This window comes from Rattus norvegicus, chromosome 3 (genome assembly GCF_036323735.1).
Source record: "Rattus norvegicus strain BN/NHsdMcwi chromosome 3, GRCr8, whole genome shotgun sequence".
NCBI classification, from domain to species: Eukaryota; Metazoa; Chordata; class Mammalia; order Rodentia; family Muridae; genus Rattus; species Rattus norvegicus.
In genome coordinates this window covers 34,014,459-34,030,613 of record NC_086021.1, presented here as the reverse complement: position 1 = coordinate 34,030,613, position 16,155 = coordinate 34,014,459, and the positions used below count along the sequence as shown (strand labels likewise).

The 16,155-nt window shown below is 54.3% G+C and overlaps 1 protein-coding gene across 12 annotated transcripts; it reads left to right on the top strand.

The window, feature by feature from the left end:
• The first annotated feature begins 1,006 nt into the window (after positions 1–1,006).
• Sh3glb2 (SH3 domain-containing GRB2-like endophilin B2) lies at positions 1,007–15,868 on the top strand. 12 transcript variants are annotated; one of them, XM_008761661.4, is made up of 13 exons: positions 1,007–1,183; positions 4,975–5,116; positions 5,697–5,825; positions 10,014–10,147; positions 10,322–10,414; positions 12,136–12,198; positions 13,102–13,251; positions 13,625–13,648; positions 14,013–14,102; positions 14,260–14,360; positions 14,639–14,653; positions 14,773–15,013; positions 15,253–15,868. In XM_008761661.4, exons 1-13 carry the CDS (start codon positions 1,121–1,123, stop codon positions 15,358–15,360), a joined length of 1,353 nt encoding a protein of 450 aa, XP_008759883.1. In that variant the 5' UTR covers positions 1,007–1,120; the 3' UTR covers positions 15,361–15,868. The 12 variants fall into 12 exon arrangements, 11 of the variants coding, with proteins under 11 accessions (XP_008759883.1, XP_006233881.1, XP_063140017.1 ...); NR_172010.1 differs by lacking the exon at positions 13,102–13,251 and adding an exon at positions 11,500–11,511 and having other exon boundaries at positions 1,048–1,183; positions 9,968–10,147; XM_006233819.5 differs by lacking the exon at positions 13,102–13,251.
• Positions 15,869–16,155: the final 287 nt, after the last annotated feature.

The following is a 16,155-nucleotide window of genomic DNA, read 5'->3' as shown; positions in this document are numbered from 1 at the left end:
GCCCTGGTTTCGGTCCCCAGCTCCGAAAAAAAAAAAAAAGAAAGTTGTTCTCTGACCTCCACATATGTGCTATGGCTTTCTCGTGTCCCCCATCTCACACGCAGGTCCTTGCACTCGAGCACACGCATGTGCGTGCACACACAAATAAGACATAAAATGAAATTTAAGAGCAAAAACAGGTTTGGGAGGATGGCTTCATAACTGCACAGCCTTGAGAGCCCAAATAAAAGAAGTCATGTAAATTCCAGAAGCATTGGTTTCCTATGGTGTAATGGGAGGCAGAAACCTGAGTGGAATGCCACCGCCAGGGCAACACCCAGGGCTCATGTATAAGCAAGCGTACACACAGACAAACACAAACATACAGCCACACAAAGGAAAAAAAATAAAACAGGAAGCAAAACAAAAACGGATAGATGTGGCACACACCTTTAATCCCAGCAGAAGTTTCTGTCAACTGGATGCCAGCCTGGTTTATATTTGGAGTCCTAAGCCAGGAGGGGCCTAGAAAGACCCTGTTTCAAACCAAATATATTCCAAAGTATTTTAAAAAAACCAAAAATTGGGCTGGAGAGATGGCTCAGAGGTTAAGAGCACGCACTGCTCTTCCAGAGGTCCTGAGTTCAATTCCCAGCAACCATATGGTGGCTCGCAACCATCTGTAATGGGATCCGATGCCCTCTTCTGGTGTGTCTGAAGACAGCTACAGTGTACTCATATACATAAAGTAAATAAATATCTTTAAAAAAACCCAAAAATTTGCACAAAGAATTACCAAGGTAATCAATAATATATTGTTAAGGTGCGTCTGCAGAGACCTGGAGGGAGCATGGAAACTTTTAGTAAAATGTTCATTAGAGCTGCTGTGTCCAGCGGCCGGCAGGGGACAGCAGCGCTCCCAGCAGAGCGCCGCTCCGCCCTGCGTGGCCTCGTCTGGCCCCGCCCCTCCTGGCCCCGCCCCTCCTGGCCCCGCCCCGCGCTGGGCTAGTCTGCTGACGCGCGCGCGCAGAGGGCGGGCGCAGGCAGCAGGTGGGCGGGGTGCGGGCAGGGAGCGCGAGGCGGGGCGGGGGGCTGCCGGCTACACTGGGGCCGGCGCGGCGGCCCTGCGTACGGGCGCGCCATGGACTTCAATATGAAGAAGCTGGCGTCGGACGCGGGCATCTTCTTCACTCGGGCAGTGCAGGTGAGGCCTGGCGCGACGCCGCGCACGGTCCCCGGATGTGGAGCGCGCCCGGGCACCCTGCAGCAGGAGCCCCTTCCCTGCAGCAGCGGCTGTGCGCGCTGGGGCTAGCTCCGGCCCCTGCTCCCCTGTCCCTGAGCTGCCCAGGGGAGCTCCCAGCGAGGTCAGTTGCACCTCCCTGATGGCCCGAGACCCATGGAGGCTTGGGCTCCGGTGCCTGGGCGCCTGGCAGTGCCCGTTTGCACTGACAGGTTTTGCCCACTCTCCTGGTGCCTGCACAGCCCGGGAGATGAATGACCATTGGGTGGTTGGTACCTCCCTGCACTAGTTTCCCTTCCTTCCCGCCCCCGCCCCAGGCCAGGCTGGGAGGCTGAGGGCCACACAAAAATTATCTCAATACCTTTTGCGGGCCTCAGTTTCCATACCCGTGCAATGGGCAGGTTGGTGCTATGGTTCCTTCCATCCTGTCCCTTTCACACGCTTGGATATTAAGGCCGGAAGCCAGGAGTTATTTCCTTTCTGCTCTGCGGGAGGCCTGTTTCCTTTTACTTCCAGGCCTAAAGGATGTCAGAAGGCTAGGATCTGGCAGGGTGCCCTCTTTGGGTTCTGTCCAGGCCCATAATGCTGATATTGGAGCAAGTCCTAAACATTTGGTATAAGAAAGAGAAACTGAGGCCAATTAATGTCTCAGTGAATTGCTGGAGTCAGGATGTGGATGTTAATGCTTCTCATGACCTTGGGGGGCAGGAGAGCTTTACCTGAGGGCCTCTGTTTCTCGCTCTGAGAAATGGGATGAATGGCTTTCTTTCCCAGGTTGACTGCAAATGCAGCCACTGAGGTTAAATGCACCTGTGCAGCGTGTAACCTTGGACAAGTCACCTTAGCCTTACCCTGCCCTTGTGTAAGGCAGGTGTGAGGCTGAGGTTGGAGGCCTTGTTTGCTCCAAGGGTTGGTGTGGGATCCCTGGGATTTCTGCATCCCTGGGCTAAGCCATCTCAGTACCCCAGGAATAAGTTCTGTATGTTGCCCTTGCTGACCTGCTGGGCACAGTCCCCTCCCCTCAGAGGCCCATGTGGTCATGTTTACTAGAAAGCACAGGGTTCCCAGGAGACTTAGTGTCCCAGTGAGGATTGCCATTTCTGTTCCCAGTTCCAAGCCTGGTGGGCAACCCCAGCACTAGAGAGGATGCCAGGATCTCAGAGCCTCTGTCTCTTGCAAGAGGGAAAAGCCTGTCCCAGTGTTGGCATGGCAACCACACTATCTCACACATCTGGGAAGAACCTGATCTGCTGGTTTCCTGCCACTGTTGGGTCCTGCCATCTGACCTGGCCAGGCCCACAGACAGGGCTCACAGGCGGTGCTGGCATAGGGCTTCCAGCCTCTCTCGGCCTGATGGAGGCTGGCACACGGGTCACACTTGAGCTGCAGCCAGGGCCCAGGCTGGGGTGGAGGAGGGAGCTGGGAGTGTTATAAATAGAGGCTTTCTGTGCTCCACACACCCACCCTCCTGCTGATGCCATCTTGCTGGAAACTGCCTCGGACTGTTCCAGGCATCATCCCCTTCCCCTTTGAAGAGAAGGAACCACGTAGCAGAGGCGGCAGGCACCTGTAGTGTGACCCAGTGTGGTGTCTGCCATGGGAGACATCAGGAAAGATAGAGGTGTTCTTTATTACTAGGGCGTGACAGCTCCTGTGGACAAGTGTCCTGGAGCCAGGCACCAAGACATGCAAGCACACATCCCCTGTGTGGACCAGCGACAGTTTCAAGAGATCCACCTCACGAATCCAAAAGGGAGCAAGGCCTCCCCAACTTGAAACCTAAGGACAAAAATCTCATCTTCGAGAGTGATTTTCAGGGTGGACTCCTCACAAAGGGCCCCAGAGTTGTGTCTGAAACCTCAGCCTGAATCTGGGAAGCAGGTGCCAGTGGCTAAGGGGCCTCCTCAGAGCTGGGAGGCAGGGAAGCCTACCGCACAGCACAGAGTAGTATGAATTCCATGCCTGTGGGTGTGTGCGGGGAGCCACCCCGCTGAGGATCTCAAGCTTCGTCCTCGTCCAAGTAGCAATGGTGAGCTGGTAGCAGTGGGTGACGGTGGAAGCCCGGGGCTCAGGAAAGCCCAGGAGGCATGGGAATTTGTACATCTGGCAGCCCCCTCGACCCCCCAGTGATGCCTCTGGGAGACTTTATAGTGATGACACTAACAGTACCCCTGGGCTGGTTGTGGCCCAGCAGGAGTCTTCTGCTCTTGGAAATTTGAGGCCCCAGGTTCCATCCCCAGTGTTTCCAAAAAGAAAACTGTTAATTAAGCCCATACTATTTGCTGGCTGGATATTCTGTGAGGTGGGTGTTTGCCACTTTCCAGGGAGAAGCTGCTGCCTCTCTGGGGCTTTTCCTCAGCTGGAAAGTGAGACTAACAGCAGCCTCTAGAGGGCTGGGAGGGCTGGGACCTGGGGACCTGCTATGGTTTGGACCCCTGTAGAGTTAGAACCACATGGACAAGGGGAGGAACTGTGAAGATAGGGAGAGGCTGAGCTGCACAGGGAGCTGAGGGAGGAGGTCTTAGAGCAGGGAACAGCCCAAGGCCTGCTACATAATTGATGACTGTCGAGAGACCTGGTGGCTCCTTGGCTGGCCTCTGGATGATTCATCACAGGCCATGGCTCTGAAGAGCCTCCTGCCCCCTAGACCCTGACTGCAGTACTGCCCTTCTCTTGGCCTCAGTGGTTATATCTGTATAATGGGAAACTTGACCCGGATACTGCAGAGGGTGTCCCGGGCTGTACAACACAGTCCTTCTCTTACACCTGTAGCAGATTTTACCTTTTGCTGCTGGACGGTGACCTGGGACAAGCCACCTGTCTGGAAAAAAGCATTTCTTTTTTTTTTTTTCTTTTTTTTTTTTTTTTCCGGAGCTGGGGACCGAACCCAGGGCCTTGTGCTCGCTAGGCAAGCGCTCTACCGCTGAGCTAAATCCCCAACCCCGAAAAAAGCATTTCTGTTCCTGGCTTTTCTACATTAGATGGCCAGGACTTGCACCAGTTTCTGATTCTTCCTAGGTGGCCCACATGGCTGCAGCCAGCTCTGATGGAGGACCCATGTGACCTGCCAGGTCCTGGGTACACTCAGCAGCTGGCTCTGGTGGGCTGGCCATGTTCTCTGTTTGTTTGCCACACCCAGAGGCCAAACATTTGGCTAGCCTCCCTCCCCACGCTCCCTCCCTACACACACTGCGTGCCATCAGCTCCCCAGCGGCAGCCTTGTGCATTCACACTGGGCACAGGCTCAACTGCCGGCCCCCTCATGTCTAACCCACATCTTTCTGTCTTACCTTCTAGAGTCTGTGAGAAGGATTTTTTTACTATCTGTTTTAAGGGGAAACTGGAGACAAAGCCCTTTCTCAGTGCCACCCAGTTCAAGAAGTAGAACCAAGGCATGAATAGGGTCTCTTAACCTAGAACCTAGATTCTTTTTGGTCTCTGTCCTAGCCCCTCTTCCCCAAAGTCCCTAGCTGTCTGTGGAGTCCCACAGTGACACAGACCCTTGCTCTGGGCCCCACCTGTTCCCTGAAGAATTGTACCAAGTTCTCTCCCTCAGCCCCGTGGCCATTTCCTCAGGGCTCGCCCTCACTGGGAGCATACATGCTTTTGTGGAGAGAGGGCCAGGGATGCTATGTGGTTTCCAAGAGCCTCAATCCTGACTTACCCATCCCCTCACCCTAGAAAAAGGCAACCAAGACCCAGGGTGAGTCGTGAAGGGTTTTGACCCCAGGACTTCTCTTCTACTTCCTCTCCAGTTCACAGAAGAGAAGTTTGGCCAAGCTGAGAAGACTGAACTTGATGCCCACTTTGAAAACCTCCTAGCTCGGGCAGACAGCACCAAGAACTGGACGGAGCGGATCCTGAGGCAGACTGAGGTGCTGCTGCAGCCCAATCCCAGTGAGTGGGTGTGGGGTAGAGGCAGGTGGGCACCCGTCAGGCTCAGGACCACAGGCACAGGGCTCCGGGATGCTCTCTGGACCAGAGGGAAGGCCAGGCTGGCAAGAGGGGCTGAAAGGCTAAAATGAAGGACCCATGGGGAAAGATGCATGCAAACTACAAGTGCGAGCCCGGGCTCCGGGCCGAGGCGGGAAAGGACTTGACCAAAGTCATACAGACAAACTAGAGGATGAAGGCAACCTGTATGTCACCTGTAAACCTGCAGTGTCCCTAAGTGTCCAGAGAGTCCTGTGGACCAAGGACAGGGTGCTGTTCAGATGTGTGTTACACACTGTAAATCCTGTTCAAATGGGGAGACATGGAGGTGCTGACTTCGGTGCTGTGACGCTTCAAGCTGTTATTTTGGACCTTGGCGTCCATCTGGGTCTCCCAGGGTGGATGGGGATGTAAGGGTCTGGACATGTTCAGGATGGATGCTGGGGATGGGGGTGGTACCCAGGGTGTGCTTTCTCCCTGGCTTCATCTTCGTCTTTGGCTTAGACCAGAGAGCCCTGTGGTTTAGGCTGCTGTCTCCCTACAGGTGCTCGAGTGGAGGAGTTCCTGTATGAGAAGCTGGACAGAAAGGTGCCCTCAAGAGTCACCAATGGGGAGCTGCTGGCTCAGTACATGGCAGAGGCAGCCAGCGAACTGGGCCCCAACACTCCCTATGGTGAGCAGACCTCAGAGCCAGGAGCCAGATTGTGGGGCACTGTCTCTGACTTTTGAAGTTCCACCTCCCTCCTTCCCCTCTCATCCTTTTTACTTTGGACTGGGTTTTGCTATTTAGGGCTGACCTTAAATCCCAGAGCTCCACAGGGCTTTGATTGAGGGTGGCAGCCGTCAGGCCAACTTTCTGCTGTTTACAATTCTGTAGATAACCTGAGTTTATTAAATGTAAGATCTTCCGTGGGTGTAGAAGAGAAAGAATGGATCCTACCTTAACTAGTTTAGATTTATGTGTGAGGTGTGGTATGTGTGGTGAGTGCGTGTGTGTGGTGCGTGTGCATGTGCATGTGTGGGATCCAGTGTGTGTGTGTTGTATGTATGTGTGTATGTTGTATGTATGTATGTGTGTTGTTTCTGTGGTGCTAGAATTGGAATCCCAGGTCCTGTGGATCTTGGCAAGCACTTTACCCCTGAGCTGCAGCCCAGCCAGCCCTAGGTCGTGTGTATGCACGTAGGTGCTTGTATATGCATGCATGTAAAGGCCAGAGGTCCAACCTTGGGCATCTTCCCTCCCACTAAGACTTGGTGTTTACTCTCTGGTTAGACTACGGCTGTCCGGCCAGCAAGCCTCTGGATCCACCTTGTCCCTACTTGTGGGACACTGAGATTCCAATCACATGTCACTGTACCTGCCATCCGTGTGTTCTGGGAATCGACTCAGGTCCTCATGCTGTGCACAGTGCACCTACCTGGCAGAGCAGCTCCCCAGGCCTGACAAGGGCTTTTCGATAGGACCTTCTGTACCCTGCGACCTAACTTTTATAAGTACCGCGCGCTAACCGATCGTGCCACTGGAGCGTGCTTGCAACCTAACTTTTAAGAAGAGGATTTATTCTTCTGTGCGTGTGCGTTCTGCCTACACCACTGGTGTGCCTGGTGCCCAGGGAGGCTAGAAGAGGGAGTCAGTTCCAAGCTGTGTGAACTTGCCAACATGAGTGCTGGAACCTGTACCCTGGTCCTGTGCAGGAGCAGCCAGTGACCCTGGCTTCAGCTCATAATTCGTTTGCTGTTATCTAGAGGATATGAGTCACAATGAGTCATGCTGTCTCTCCTCCTTCATTTCTGAATTTTATTCAACTATTCCTTATAACTTTTTAATATATAATTTATTTAATGTATATGAGTACACTATAGCTATCTTCAGACACACAGAAGAGAGCATCGGATCCCATTACAGATGGTCGTGAGCCACCATGTGGTTGCTGGGAATTTAACTCAAGACCTCTGGAAGAGCAGTCAGTGCTCTTAACTGCTGAGCTGTCTCTCCAGCCCTCAACTATACCTTATATACCATAAAATGTACTACACACACACACACACACACACACACACACACACGCACGCACACACGCCAGTGAAGAATTTAGAGCTGTACAAACATCTCAACCTTTTGGATGTCCCTCATCCAAAAGTCTCCCAGTAGGTAGTCCATCCTGGTTCCCAGCTCAGGCTACCAATACCATGTTTTTGTCTGTCTTCCATTGTTTCAGCTCGTCTCCTAACCTTTTGAGAAATGGCGTTGATCTTCAGTCTAGAGTTTAAAACTCTGGACTTTTTTCATGGGCTACACCCGTGATTCTCAACCTTCCTTTTTTAAATTTACATTTCAAATGTTATTCCCTATCCCGATTTCTCCTCTAGAAACCCGCTGTCTCCCCCTGCTTCTACGAAAGTGTTCCCCCACCCACCCACTTCCCTGGCATTCCCCTACACTGGGGCATCAAGCTTTGACAGGACCAAGGGCCTCTCCTCCCTTTGATGCCTAACAAGGCCATCCTCTGCCACATATGCGGCTGGAGCCATGGTTCTGTCACTGTGTGCTCTTGGGATGGTGGTTTAGCTGGGAGCTGATTCCCAACCTTCCTAACACCAAGACCCTTTAATATAGTTTTGAATGTTGTGCTGACCCCTAACCGTAAAGTTACTTCATAACTGTAGTTGTGCCACCGCTATGATCCCAATGTAAATCCCGTGTTCTCTCATGGTCTTAGGTGACCCCTGTGAAGGGGTCCTTCGACCCTGGGGCTCAGCCCACAAGTTGAGAACCTCTGGCTTGGCATATGACCCATGAGGGGATTGGTCTGTGTCTACATTACGTGTTACTGGGTAAATCATTGTTCAGGAAAGTTGGCCGCTGACGGTGTGCTCTTGCTGATGGCCTCACGTGGTTATTGAGAAAGAACGGGCCTTTCCAGCTGTTTGCTGCGCTGACTTTTCTCATACGGTTTGTGGGTGTGAGGTGTGGCCTGTGAGGTCCTTACCCTTGCCTTCCTGGCGGGTTGCTGTGCGTGTGCGTGTGCGTGCTTGTGGAGGCCAGAAGTCAGATGTGCGTGTCTTCCTCCGCCACTCTCTCGCTTAGCCTGTAGCTCATTCCTTCTGTTGCTCTTGGTAGCCAGCCTCCTGTCTCCGCTGCCGTCTGTCGTGAGGTTGTAGATGCATGCCATTGCACTGAGTGGCATGTAGGTGCTGGGGATCTGAGTTCAAGTCTGAGTTCACTGAGTGACACCCCCGCCATGATCCCCATGAACCACCACTGTAGCTAGCACGGGATAAGCCTGTGTTCTCACCCCTCGGGAGACTGAGTGTGGAAAGCATCCATCTCAAAAACTGAGGTGGGAACGCTCTCCTTGCCTCCAGTTCAGCTCTGCCTGAGGTCCATTTTGTCTGACACCCGTTTGGCTACTTAGCTTTCTAGTGCCTGCCACCATTGTGTAGTATCCTTTTCTGTTCTTCTCCATCTGTTTATATCACAAAATCCCACGTGTGGCTCTAACCAATAATGTTCAGTATAGATAATGTTTAGTTTTTAATAAATCTTTTTTAAATTTATTTTATATATATACATATATATGTATGTATACATATACATATATATACATATACATATACATACATATATATATGTGTGTGTATATATATATATATATATATATATATATACACACACTGTAGCTGTCTTCAGACACACCAGCAGAGGGCATCAGATCCCATTACAGATGGTTGTGAGCCACCATGTGGTTGCTGGGATTTGAACTCAGGGAGGGGGCTGGAGAGATGGCTCAGCCGTTAAAGGCTAGGCTCACAACCAAAAATATAAGAACTCAGGGAGGACCACTGGGCCATTTCTCCAGCCCCTGTTTTTTTTGTTGTTTTTTTTGTTTTTTGTTTTTTGTTTTTCTTTTCAGAGCTGGGGACTGAACCAAGGGCCTTGCGCTTGCTAGGCAAGCGCTCTACCACTGAGCTAAATCCCCAACCCCCCCTGTTTTTTTTTTTTAAATATCCATTTTGATAGTCATTTCCTTTTTATTGGCGTCCTTATCAGTTCATTTAATGTAATTATTGGTGTGTTAGATTTACAAAAGTCTTCCCCCGCCCTCTACCCCCTTGGAGACAGAACCTTACTGATTTGCCCAGAATGGCCTCTAACTCTGGGTCATGCAGCCTCAGCCTTGAAGTTGATGAGATTAGAGGCCTGCCCACCACTCCCAGCCTGCTCCTCGTTTCAAGGCAAGGGAGCCATTCTTGGGTCAGTACATGTTAGTGGTCAGCCAGTATTGATCAGAGGTTGTTCTTAAACGTCTTCCTCCCCTGAGACTTTCCCGGGAAGTGAGCGTGTGTGAATTGGGAAACTCACTCGTCTAAAGGTTGAGCAGTTTACAGCTAGCTTTTGCCTCGTAGGGGTGAGGCTTCCCATGCAGCTGGTGGTGGGAAGTGGCTGGAGTGCTTTCCAGCCTGCCTCAGACATACCACAAGTGTGCTTGCCGAGAGGCATCCAAGATGCCTCAGACCTTTCTGGATTGTGTTCAGTTCTGGCAGGGGTGGCTCTCTTCCCACCAGACAGGTCTCCGGGTTGATATCTTTGATAGCTGTGTTCAGTTAGTGTGACTTTTGGGGGATACTCGAACTCCTTTTTCTCATTCCGGAACTCCCCGGTCTTCTGTTTGCCCTTAGACACCAGGCCTCATGCCCTGCCTTCTAGGCAAGGCTCCACCCCAGCCACGCCCCAGCCAGCAGCCCCTGACCATTCTCTTCATGTTAGACGTCCAGCAGGTCTGCCTGTCTCAGATTGGCAACTGTTGGGGGCAGAGTGGCTTGTGCTCTGCCCCTCCTCACCCTATGACTCTCTTCCCAGGGAAGACACTGATGAAGGTGTCAGAAGCTGAAAAGCGTCTGGGAGCCGCAGAACGGGATTTCATTCACACTGCCTCCCTCAGCTTCCTCACACCCTTGCGCAACTTCCTGGAAGGGGACTGGAAAACGATTTCGGTGAGGAGTCTGGGGTCACTCCTCTGAACTCTGTAGGTTTTCATCCCAGGCAGGGAACCCAGACCTCCTTAGAGGTGGCTCCTGCAAACTGAGTGACCAAGAATGACTGTCCATTTCTGGGTCTCAGTTTGCCAGGGGTCTGGCCCCATCCCACTGTCCCTGTTGCCCCTGCAGAAGGAGAGGCGGCTTCTGCAGAACCGGCGCCTTGACTTGGATGCCTGCAAAGCCCGGCTAAAGAAGGCCAAGGCGGCAGAAGCCAAAGCCACGGTAAGTGCCCCTGTCCCCTCCTTGCTCCCAGGCTGTTGGGGAGTCCAGGGATGGGGTCCGTGGGGACCTGGTGTTTGGCATGCTCTTCCTCCTTGGCTGGGGCTAGACTGTGCTGACTGGTCAGGTCATGGTGTCTGTCCCCACCCCAGGGAACCCTGGTGGCTCCAGGACAGAATGTATGAGGTGGGCAGACTCACAGTGCCTGTACCTGGGCTGGGTACCCTGCTGGCCTCTAAGAACTAGGATGGAATGCTCGCTTGCCTTTCCTGCCTCCGTGGATGCTCAGCCTGGCCCTGCCCGGATATGGCTCACTTACTAACTGTCCACCTGCTGCTTGAACATGGGTACAAAGTGCCCCATGGTTAGGCTGCGGAGAGCACTAGAGCTGGCCAGACCCCAGAGCCCATGCAGGGACTGTTTAAGGAGCAGGGCCTGGGCCGTCCTGCTCCTGTTTCACACCCAGCCTGCTCAAGCAGGATGGGACAGGCTAAACTGATTTATTGAGCTAGGCCGTAAGTGCTGAGCATTGTCTTGCTATGCAGACCGCTCAAGGGTGTAAGGGACCTAACAGCCACCACAGGTCCTGAGAAGGAAATCCCTAGGCCTACGGTATGTTAGGGAGATTCTGCTTCTCAGCCTCTCAATTAAAGGGAGAGCTAGACCAGGGAGCCTGCTGGGCCCCACAGCTTGGTCAGTGTGCTCTCCGGGGCTGCACTGCCTCTGGTGAGAGCCATAGCTGGGTCCCAGGCTACCGGTGTGCACGGTCCCTATGCAAAGAGAATGACCTGTGATTCTTGTCAATCACCTGTGCACAACAGCCACAATCCCTGTCACTTCTGCCTTTCCTTAGTCACTGCAGGGTAACCGCTTTCCCCCTTTGGGTCCAGAAGGCCTTGGGCCTGTGAGTCATGTGAGGTATGAGCAGTGTCCTAGGGCCTGCTCACCCTGGGCTCCTCAGGGTGGCCTGTGTCTTTCTAGTTCTATAGCCGCCTTACGCCGGTCCGGCTGCACCTGCTTCCCTGCTGTGGACTTACTAACTCTCTGTTTTTGTTCCTTTCCGTCCTGCTTTGGGTAACTTGGCTCAGTGTGAGGGAGATGTGAGTATACCAGCCCCATGTGCTGTGCTGCTTCCGGTTCGCTCACCCTGCCCGAGGGCCCAGGTGCTGCGGCCAGCCCAGGGCATGCCTTCAGGCTTTTGCAATTGGCTGACCTCCATGCAGAGCCTCTGGTTTGTGGGGATGCAGGCATTGGCCTGGGAGGCAGCTTCTTGCAAACGTTAAAAGCCTGCCTGTCACTCTGTCCATCCATGCATCCATCTATCCACTCTTGTGGGGAGGGATCTGGCCCTGGTGGAGGAGCCACAAACAATGTGGTGAAGTTCTGAGCTGGAGGAAGCCATGGTGGGGAGGGCCGTGGATCTGTTGGGACTCCTTGTGTGCCAAAGACCTGGAAGAAGGGCAGGCCTAGCCTGTGGGTTACTTGGGCTCCTCACACATCTGCCCATTGAGTCTTCAGTTCCGACCCACTGGACCCCTAAGCCTGTCTCATCTCCATCGGGCTGGAGTGGGCAGAGGGTCTGTGTTGTGTCTGTCTTTCTTCTTGTCCCAGGGGCCAGGGTTCCTTGCATCTCCTTATAGGAGACCCTGGGGCCACCTCCAGGCCTCAACATTGGTCCTGGCCCAGGGTGACCCCTCTCCCCCATGAACTCTGTTCCCCGCCAGACGGTGCCTGACTTTCAGGAGACTAGACCTCGTAATTACATTCTCTCGGCCAGCGCCTCCGCGGTAAGCAACCCTTCCATCATGCCTTGCCCCACCCTGGCCTCCTTGGCCCACAGCTCCTGCCATTGGCTCTGCCAGCTCAGGCCTGGAAGACAGCAGGTGAGGCAAAGGGCCTGCTCATGTTGCAGGTTATCCCGAGAGGCTGAGGGGCAGCTCAGGGAAACAACTCCATGTGGCCCAGTTTGATCCAGCAGGCAGGCTGAGCTGGCTTCTCCCTAGGCAAGGTAGAAGATTCTTTGGCCAGCTGTAGAGAACCCCTTCATGTCCTTAGGACAGCACACAGTACCACCTCTAGGGAAGCTGAGGGACTTTCCATCCCATGCTTTCTCCCACAAAGGTATACCACTCAAGCCTCCTGGTGGGTCTGAGGGACCCTTGGGGTAAGAGGAGGCCGCCTGCATCTGGCGTCCTGTCTCGGATTCCTAGACAACTGGTTGGTTGCCTTAGCACCGTGGTAGGTTGCAAGCTAGATGGCCTGGGAAGCTACTGGAAAGCAGGTTGGAGGCAGGACGGAGGTAGGCAGGCTAGGCTGGCACAGTAGCCTGGTGTGAGTCGGTGTATACGGACTGTTGGGGCTAGGCCAGCCCCACATCTCTCTCCCTGTGCCCTGGGTGAAACTCCTGCACAGGCCATCCGCCCTCTGCTCCTGTTCTGAGCATGCTACTGTATGATTTGTGCTGTCATTCCATGGCTGGCAACTGTCTTTGAGATGTCAATGCTCAGGCCCGCTATATAGCCCTCCAACGTGGCACCTAACAGTGGTGTCCCCCACTGTGGGCTGTGCATTCTGCTGGCCCAGGTCAGCAGTTCATGTGTCAGAGTGTTGCCCTAGGCCAGATTTCCACACGTGACCATAAATTGGGTCTCCTAAGTCATGGTGGGGGGAGGGGGGCTTCTCTTCCCTAGACTCTGGATGACACTTCCCGCTCCCCTCCCTGGGCCGAGTGGAAGGAGAAACATCCCGGAGGGTGGAGGCTGCCCTGTTTTTTTCTTTTGCCACTGACCCCCAGTGTGACTCTGGCCCGAGGCTGCCTTTCCCTGCCGGAGGACAGAAAGGTTCAGTGACTGGCCCAGGGTCACTTGTCCTGTCCTGCCTCCGAGCAGGAGTCAGGGTGGGGTGGGGACATTTGGTCTCTAAGACCCACTTAGAGTTGGGGGTGGCTGTAGGAAAATAGAAGCAAGACTTCCAGTCGGCTGGCCCTGCATGCAGCATGCTGAGTGGGATGTGTACCCCCTGCCTACCCCTACACCAAACGTTGTTCCAGCCTCAGCTCCTGCGGCTGGGCTGGGTTGTGCAGGAAGGTGGGCGGAGGTTGGGTCCCTGGGAGCTGGGGCAGGCACGGGCTCTGGCGTTCGGCTGTCACTGCTCCTCCACTGACCAGTGCCCACTTTGCCTTCCCTGCTGCCCGTGCTGTTCTGGTCCCCACAGCTTTGGAACGATGAGGTAGACAAGGTGAGTTGGGTCTTAGGGGACTTGGGGATAAGTGCTAAGACAAGGACAGGGAGGGACCCAGACATGACTGCTGCTGTAGATGGGGAGTCTTTCGCTTTCGATTGATTGTGCCTCACACTCTCTGGGGTCCTGGTCGGGGACACTAAACCCCCCTCTGGGAAATGATTGTCCCACAGAACGTTAGTTCCCATAGCAGCATCTCCTGATAGACTCTACCCTGTCAGGTTGGGAGGGTTTGTCACTGCACCTAGCCACAGCTTCCAAAAGGGCTCTGACATCCCTGGGTGTCAGCTGTAGGTGCAAAGCCAGGCGTTTAGAGCCAGGCCTCTGTTCCTGGAGGACGGTGATATTGTTTCCCCCGCAGGCTGAGCAGGAGCTTCGAGCGGCCCAGACCGAGTTTGACCGGCAGGCAGAAGTTACTCGTCTCCTGCTGGAGGGGATCAGCAGTGCCCATGTGAGTCCTACATTCGAGTCCTGCTGCAGAGGCCACAGAGCCAGCCCAGACCGGGCATCCCATCCCCAGCCAGTGGTGTCTGAAGCATGGTCTGTCAGAGCACAGATGGGGACAGGCTCTGCTAAGGCCAGAGGTTAAATGGAGAACTTCCTTCCAGGTGAACCACCTTCGCTGCCTCCATGAGTTCGTCAAGTCTCAGACCACCTACTATGCACAGTGCTACCGCCACATGCTGGATCTGCAGAAACAGCTAGGCAGGTGTGGCTGGACCCAGGTCTCTGAGGCCCCCTAGCTCCCAGACCCAGTGAGTGGCCCAATGCTTCTGGCCAAGGGCCTTCTCTTCTGAGCTCAGAAACCCCACTGATACACGAGGTTGAACTGGAGGCTCTGCCTAGAACCCCACCTGGGTGCCTCGTGTGGTGAGCCCTCAGGGACCAGAGACCCCAGGGGCTAATGCAGCGGTGGGAGGTGGGCAGGGACAAGCAGGTGGGACTATCTCAGCTTCCTTTATTCTGTTTTTCCCCTTGTGCTGCCAGCTCCCAGGGTGCCATGTAAGTTATTGAGGGTTGGGCCTCCTTGTGTGTGAAATGGGCCAGTGTCTCTGGTCTGTCTTGTAGAGCATGTGGGGCTCACAGGTTAGCACTGGCTGCTGAGACACCCTTATCTCTAGATTTCCAGGCACCTTCGTGGGCACTACAGAGCCTGCCTCCCCACCCCTGAGCAGCACCTCACCCACCACCACTGCGGCCACCATGCCTGTGGTACCTACTGGGGCTGGCTTGGCCCCTCCAGAAGAGGCAGCACTGTGCCTGGAGGAGGTGGCTCCACCAGCCAGCGGGACTCGAAAGGCCCGGGTGCTCTACGACTATGAGGCAGCTGACAGCAGTGAGCTGGCCCTGCTGGCTGACGAGGTTGGTATAAGGTCCTGAGGGGCAGATGAGCTGGACAGACCTGCACAACTCTGGTCATTCTCGTGGAGGCCCTGGACCCTGGGGAGGAGCTGTGGGAGTCGGGGAAAGTGACTACCGGTCTGAAGAAGCAGTCCCTAACCTCCATGGCCCAGTACAGCCCTGAGTGACAGCTCTCACAGGGAGGTAGCAGCATTGCCCAGCTTAGTCATCGATGGCCTAAGTGTCTTCTCTCCCAACAGCTCATCACTGTCTACAGCCTGCCGGGCATGGACCCCGACTGGCTCATTGGTGAGAGAGGCAACAAGAAGGGCAAGGTTCCTGTCACCTACCTGGAACTTCTCAGTTAAGCAGCCCCTTCCCAGGCTCTGCCACTTAGTTGTCTGCTGGTGACAGAGCTGCTTAGGATAAGGGACCTAACCCCTTCTGGCTGTGCCCGTCACTCAGCTATTAAGGACCCCACAAGACAGAATGGCTCCAGGCCCCTCTGCTAGCCCTGCTTCTGACCTGCAACCCTGCACACCCCAGGCTTCCCAGCTCCCTTGAGGCCGCGGGTCACAACATTTGACACCACCACGGGCCCAGGATATGCTGGGGATGTGCTCTTGGCATGAGAGAAACATCTGCCTTCCATCTGAGGAAGTTGAGGGTTCAGCAGCAAACAGGCAGGGCTGGGACAGTGTGGCAGGAGACCAGAAGGGTCAGCCAGAGCAGCAGCACCAAGTGCTGCCTCCCCACTCCCCTCAGGGCTCTGGCTGGGTGCAGTGGCCACAGCCAGCGTCCCCTCAGTTTCTAGCTGACATTCTTCTGCCTGTCTGCTTGCTCTCTGGCAAATAAACCCTCCTTTGTGTGCAAATAGCCTGGGCTCTTGTCAGGATCAGAGTCCAGCGGCCGCCCTGAGAGTGATGGACGTGAGACTTCATTGGTCTCTTAGAAAGGTTGTGTGGAGCCATGGCACTAGCCACCCCAACAGCAGAGCAGAGGAAGTCCTCATGGCGCCCCAGTGTCTCACACATGCAGTTACACAACACTCTGTGCCTGAAGAAAACATCTGTCCCTAAACCTGGATCCATGGGACTATAATGGCTTGCCTGTCAGGGAGCAAGGAAACTTCAGTACCCAACACTTACGGGCTCGGCCCGAAG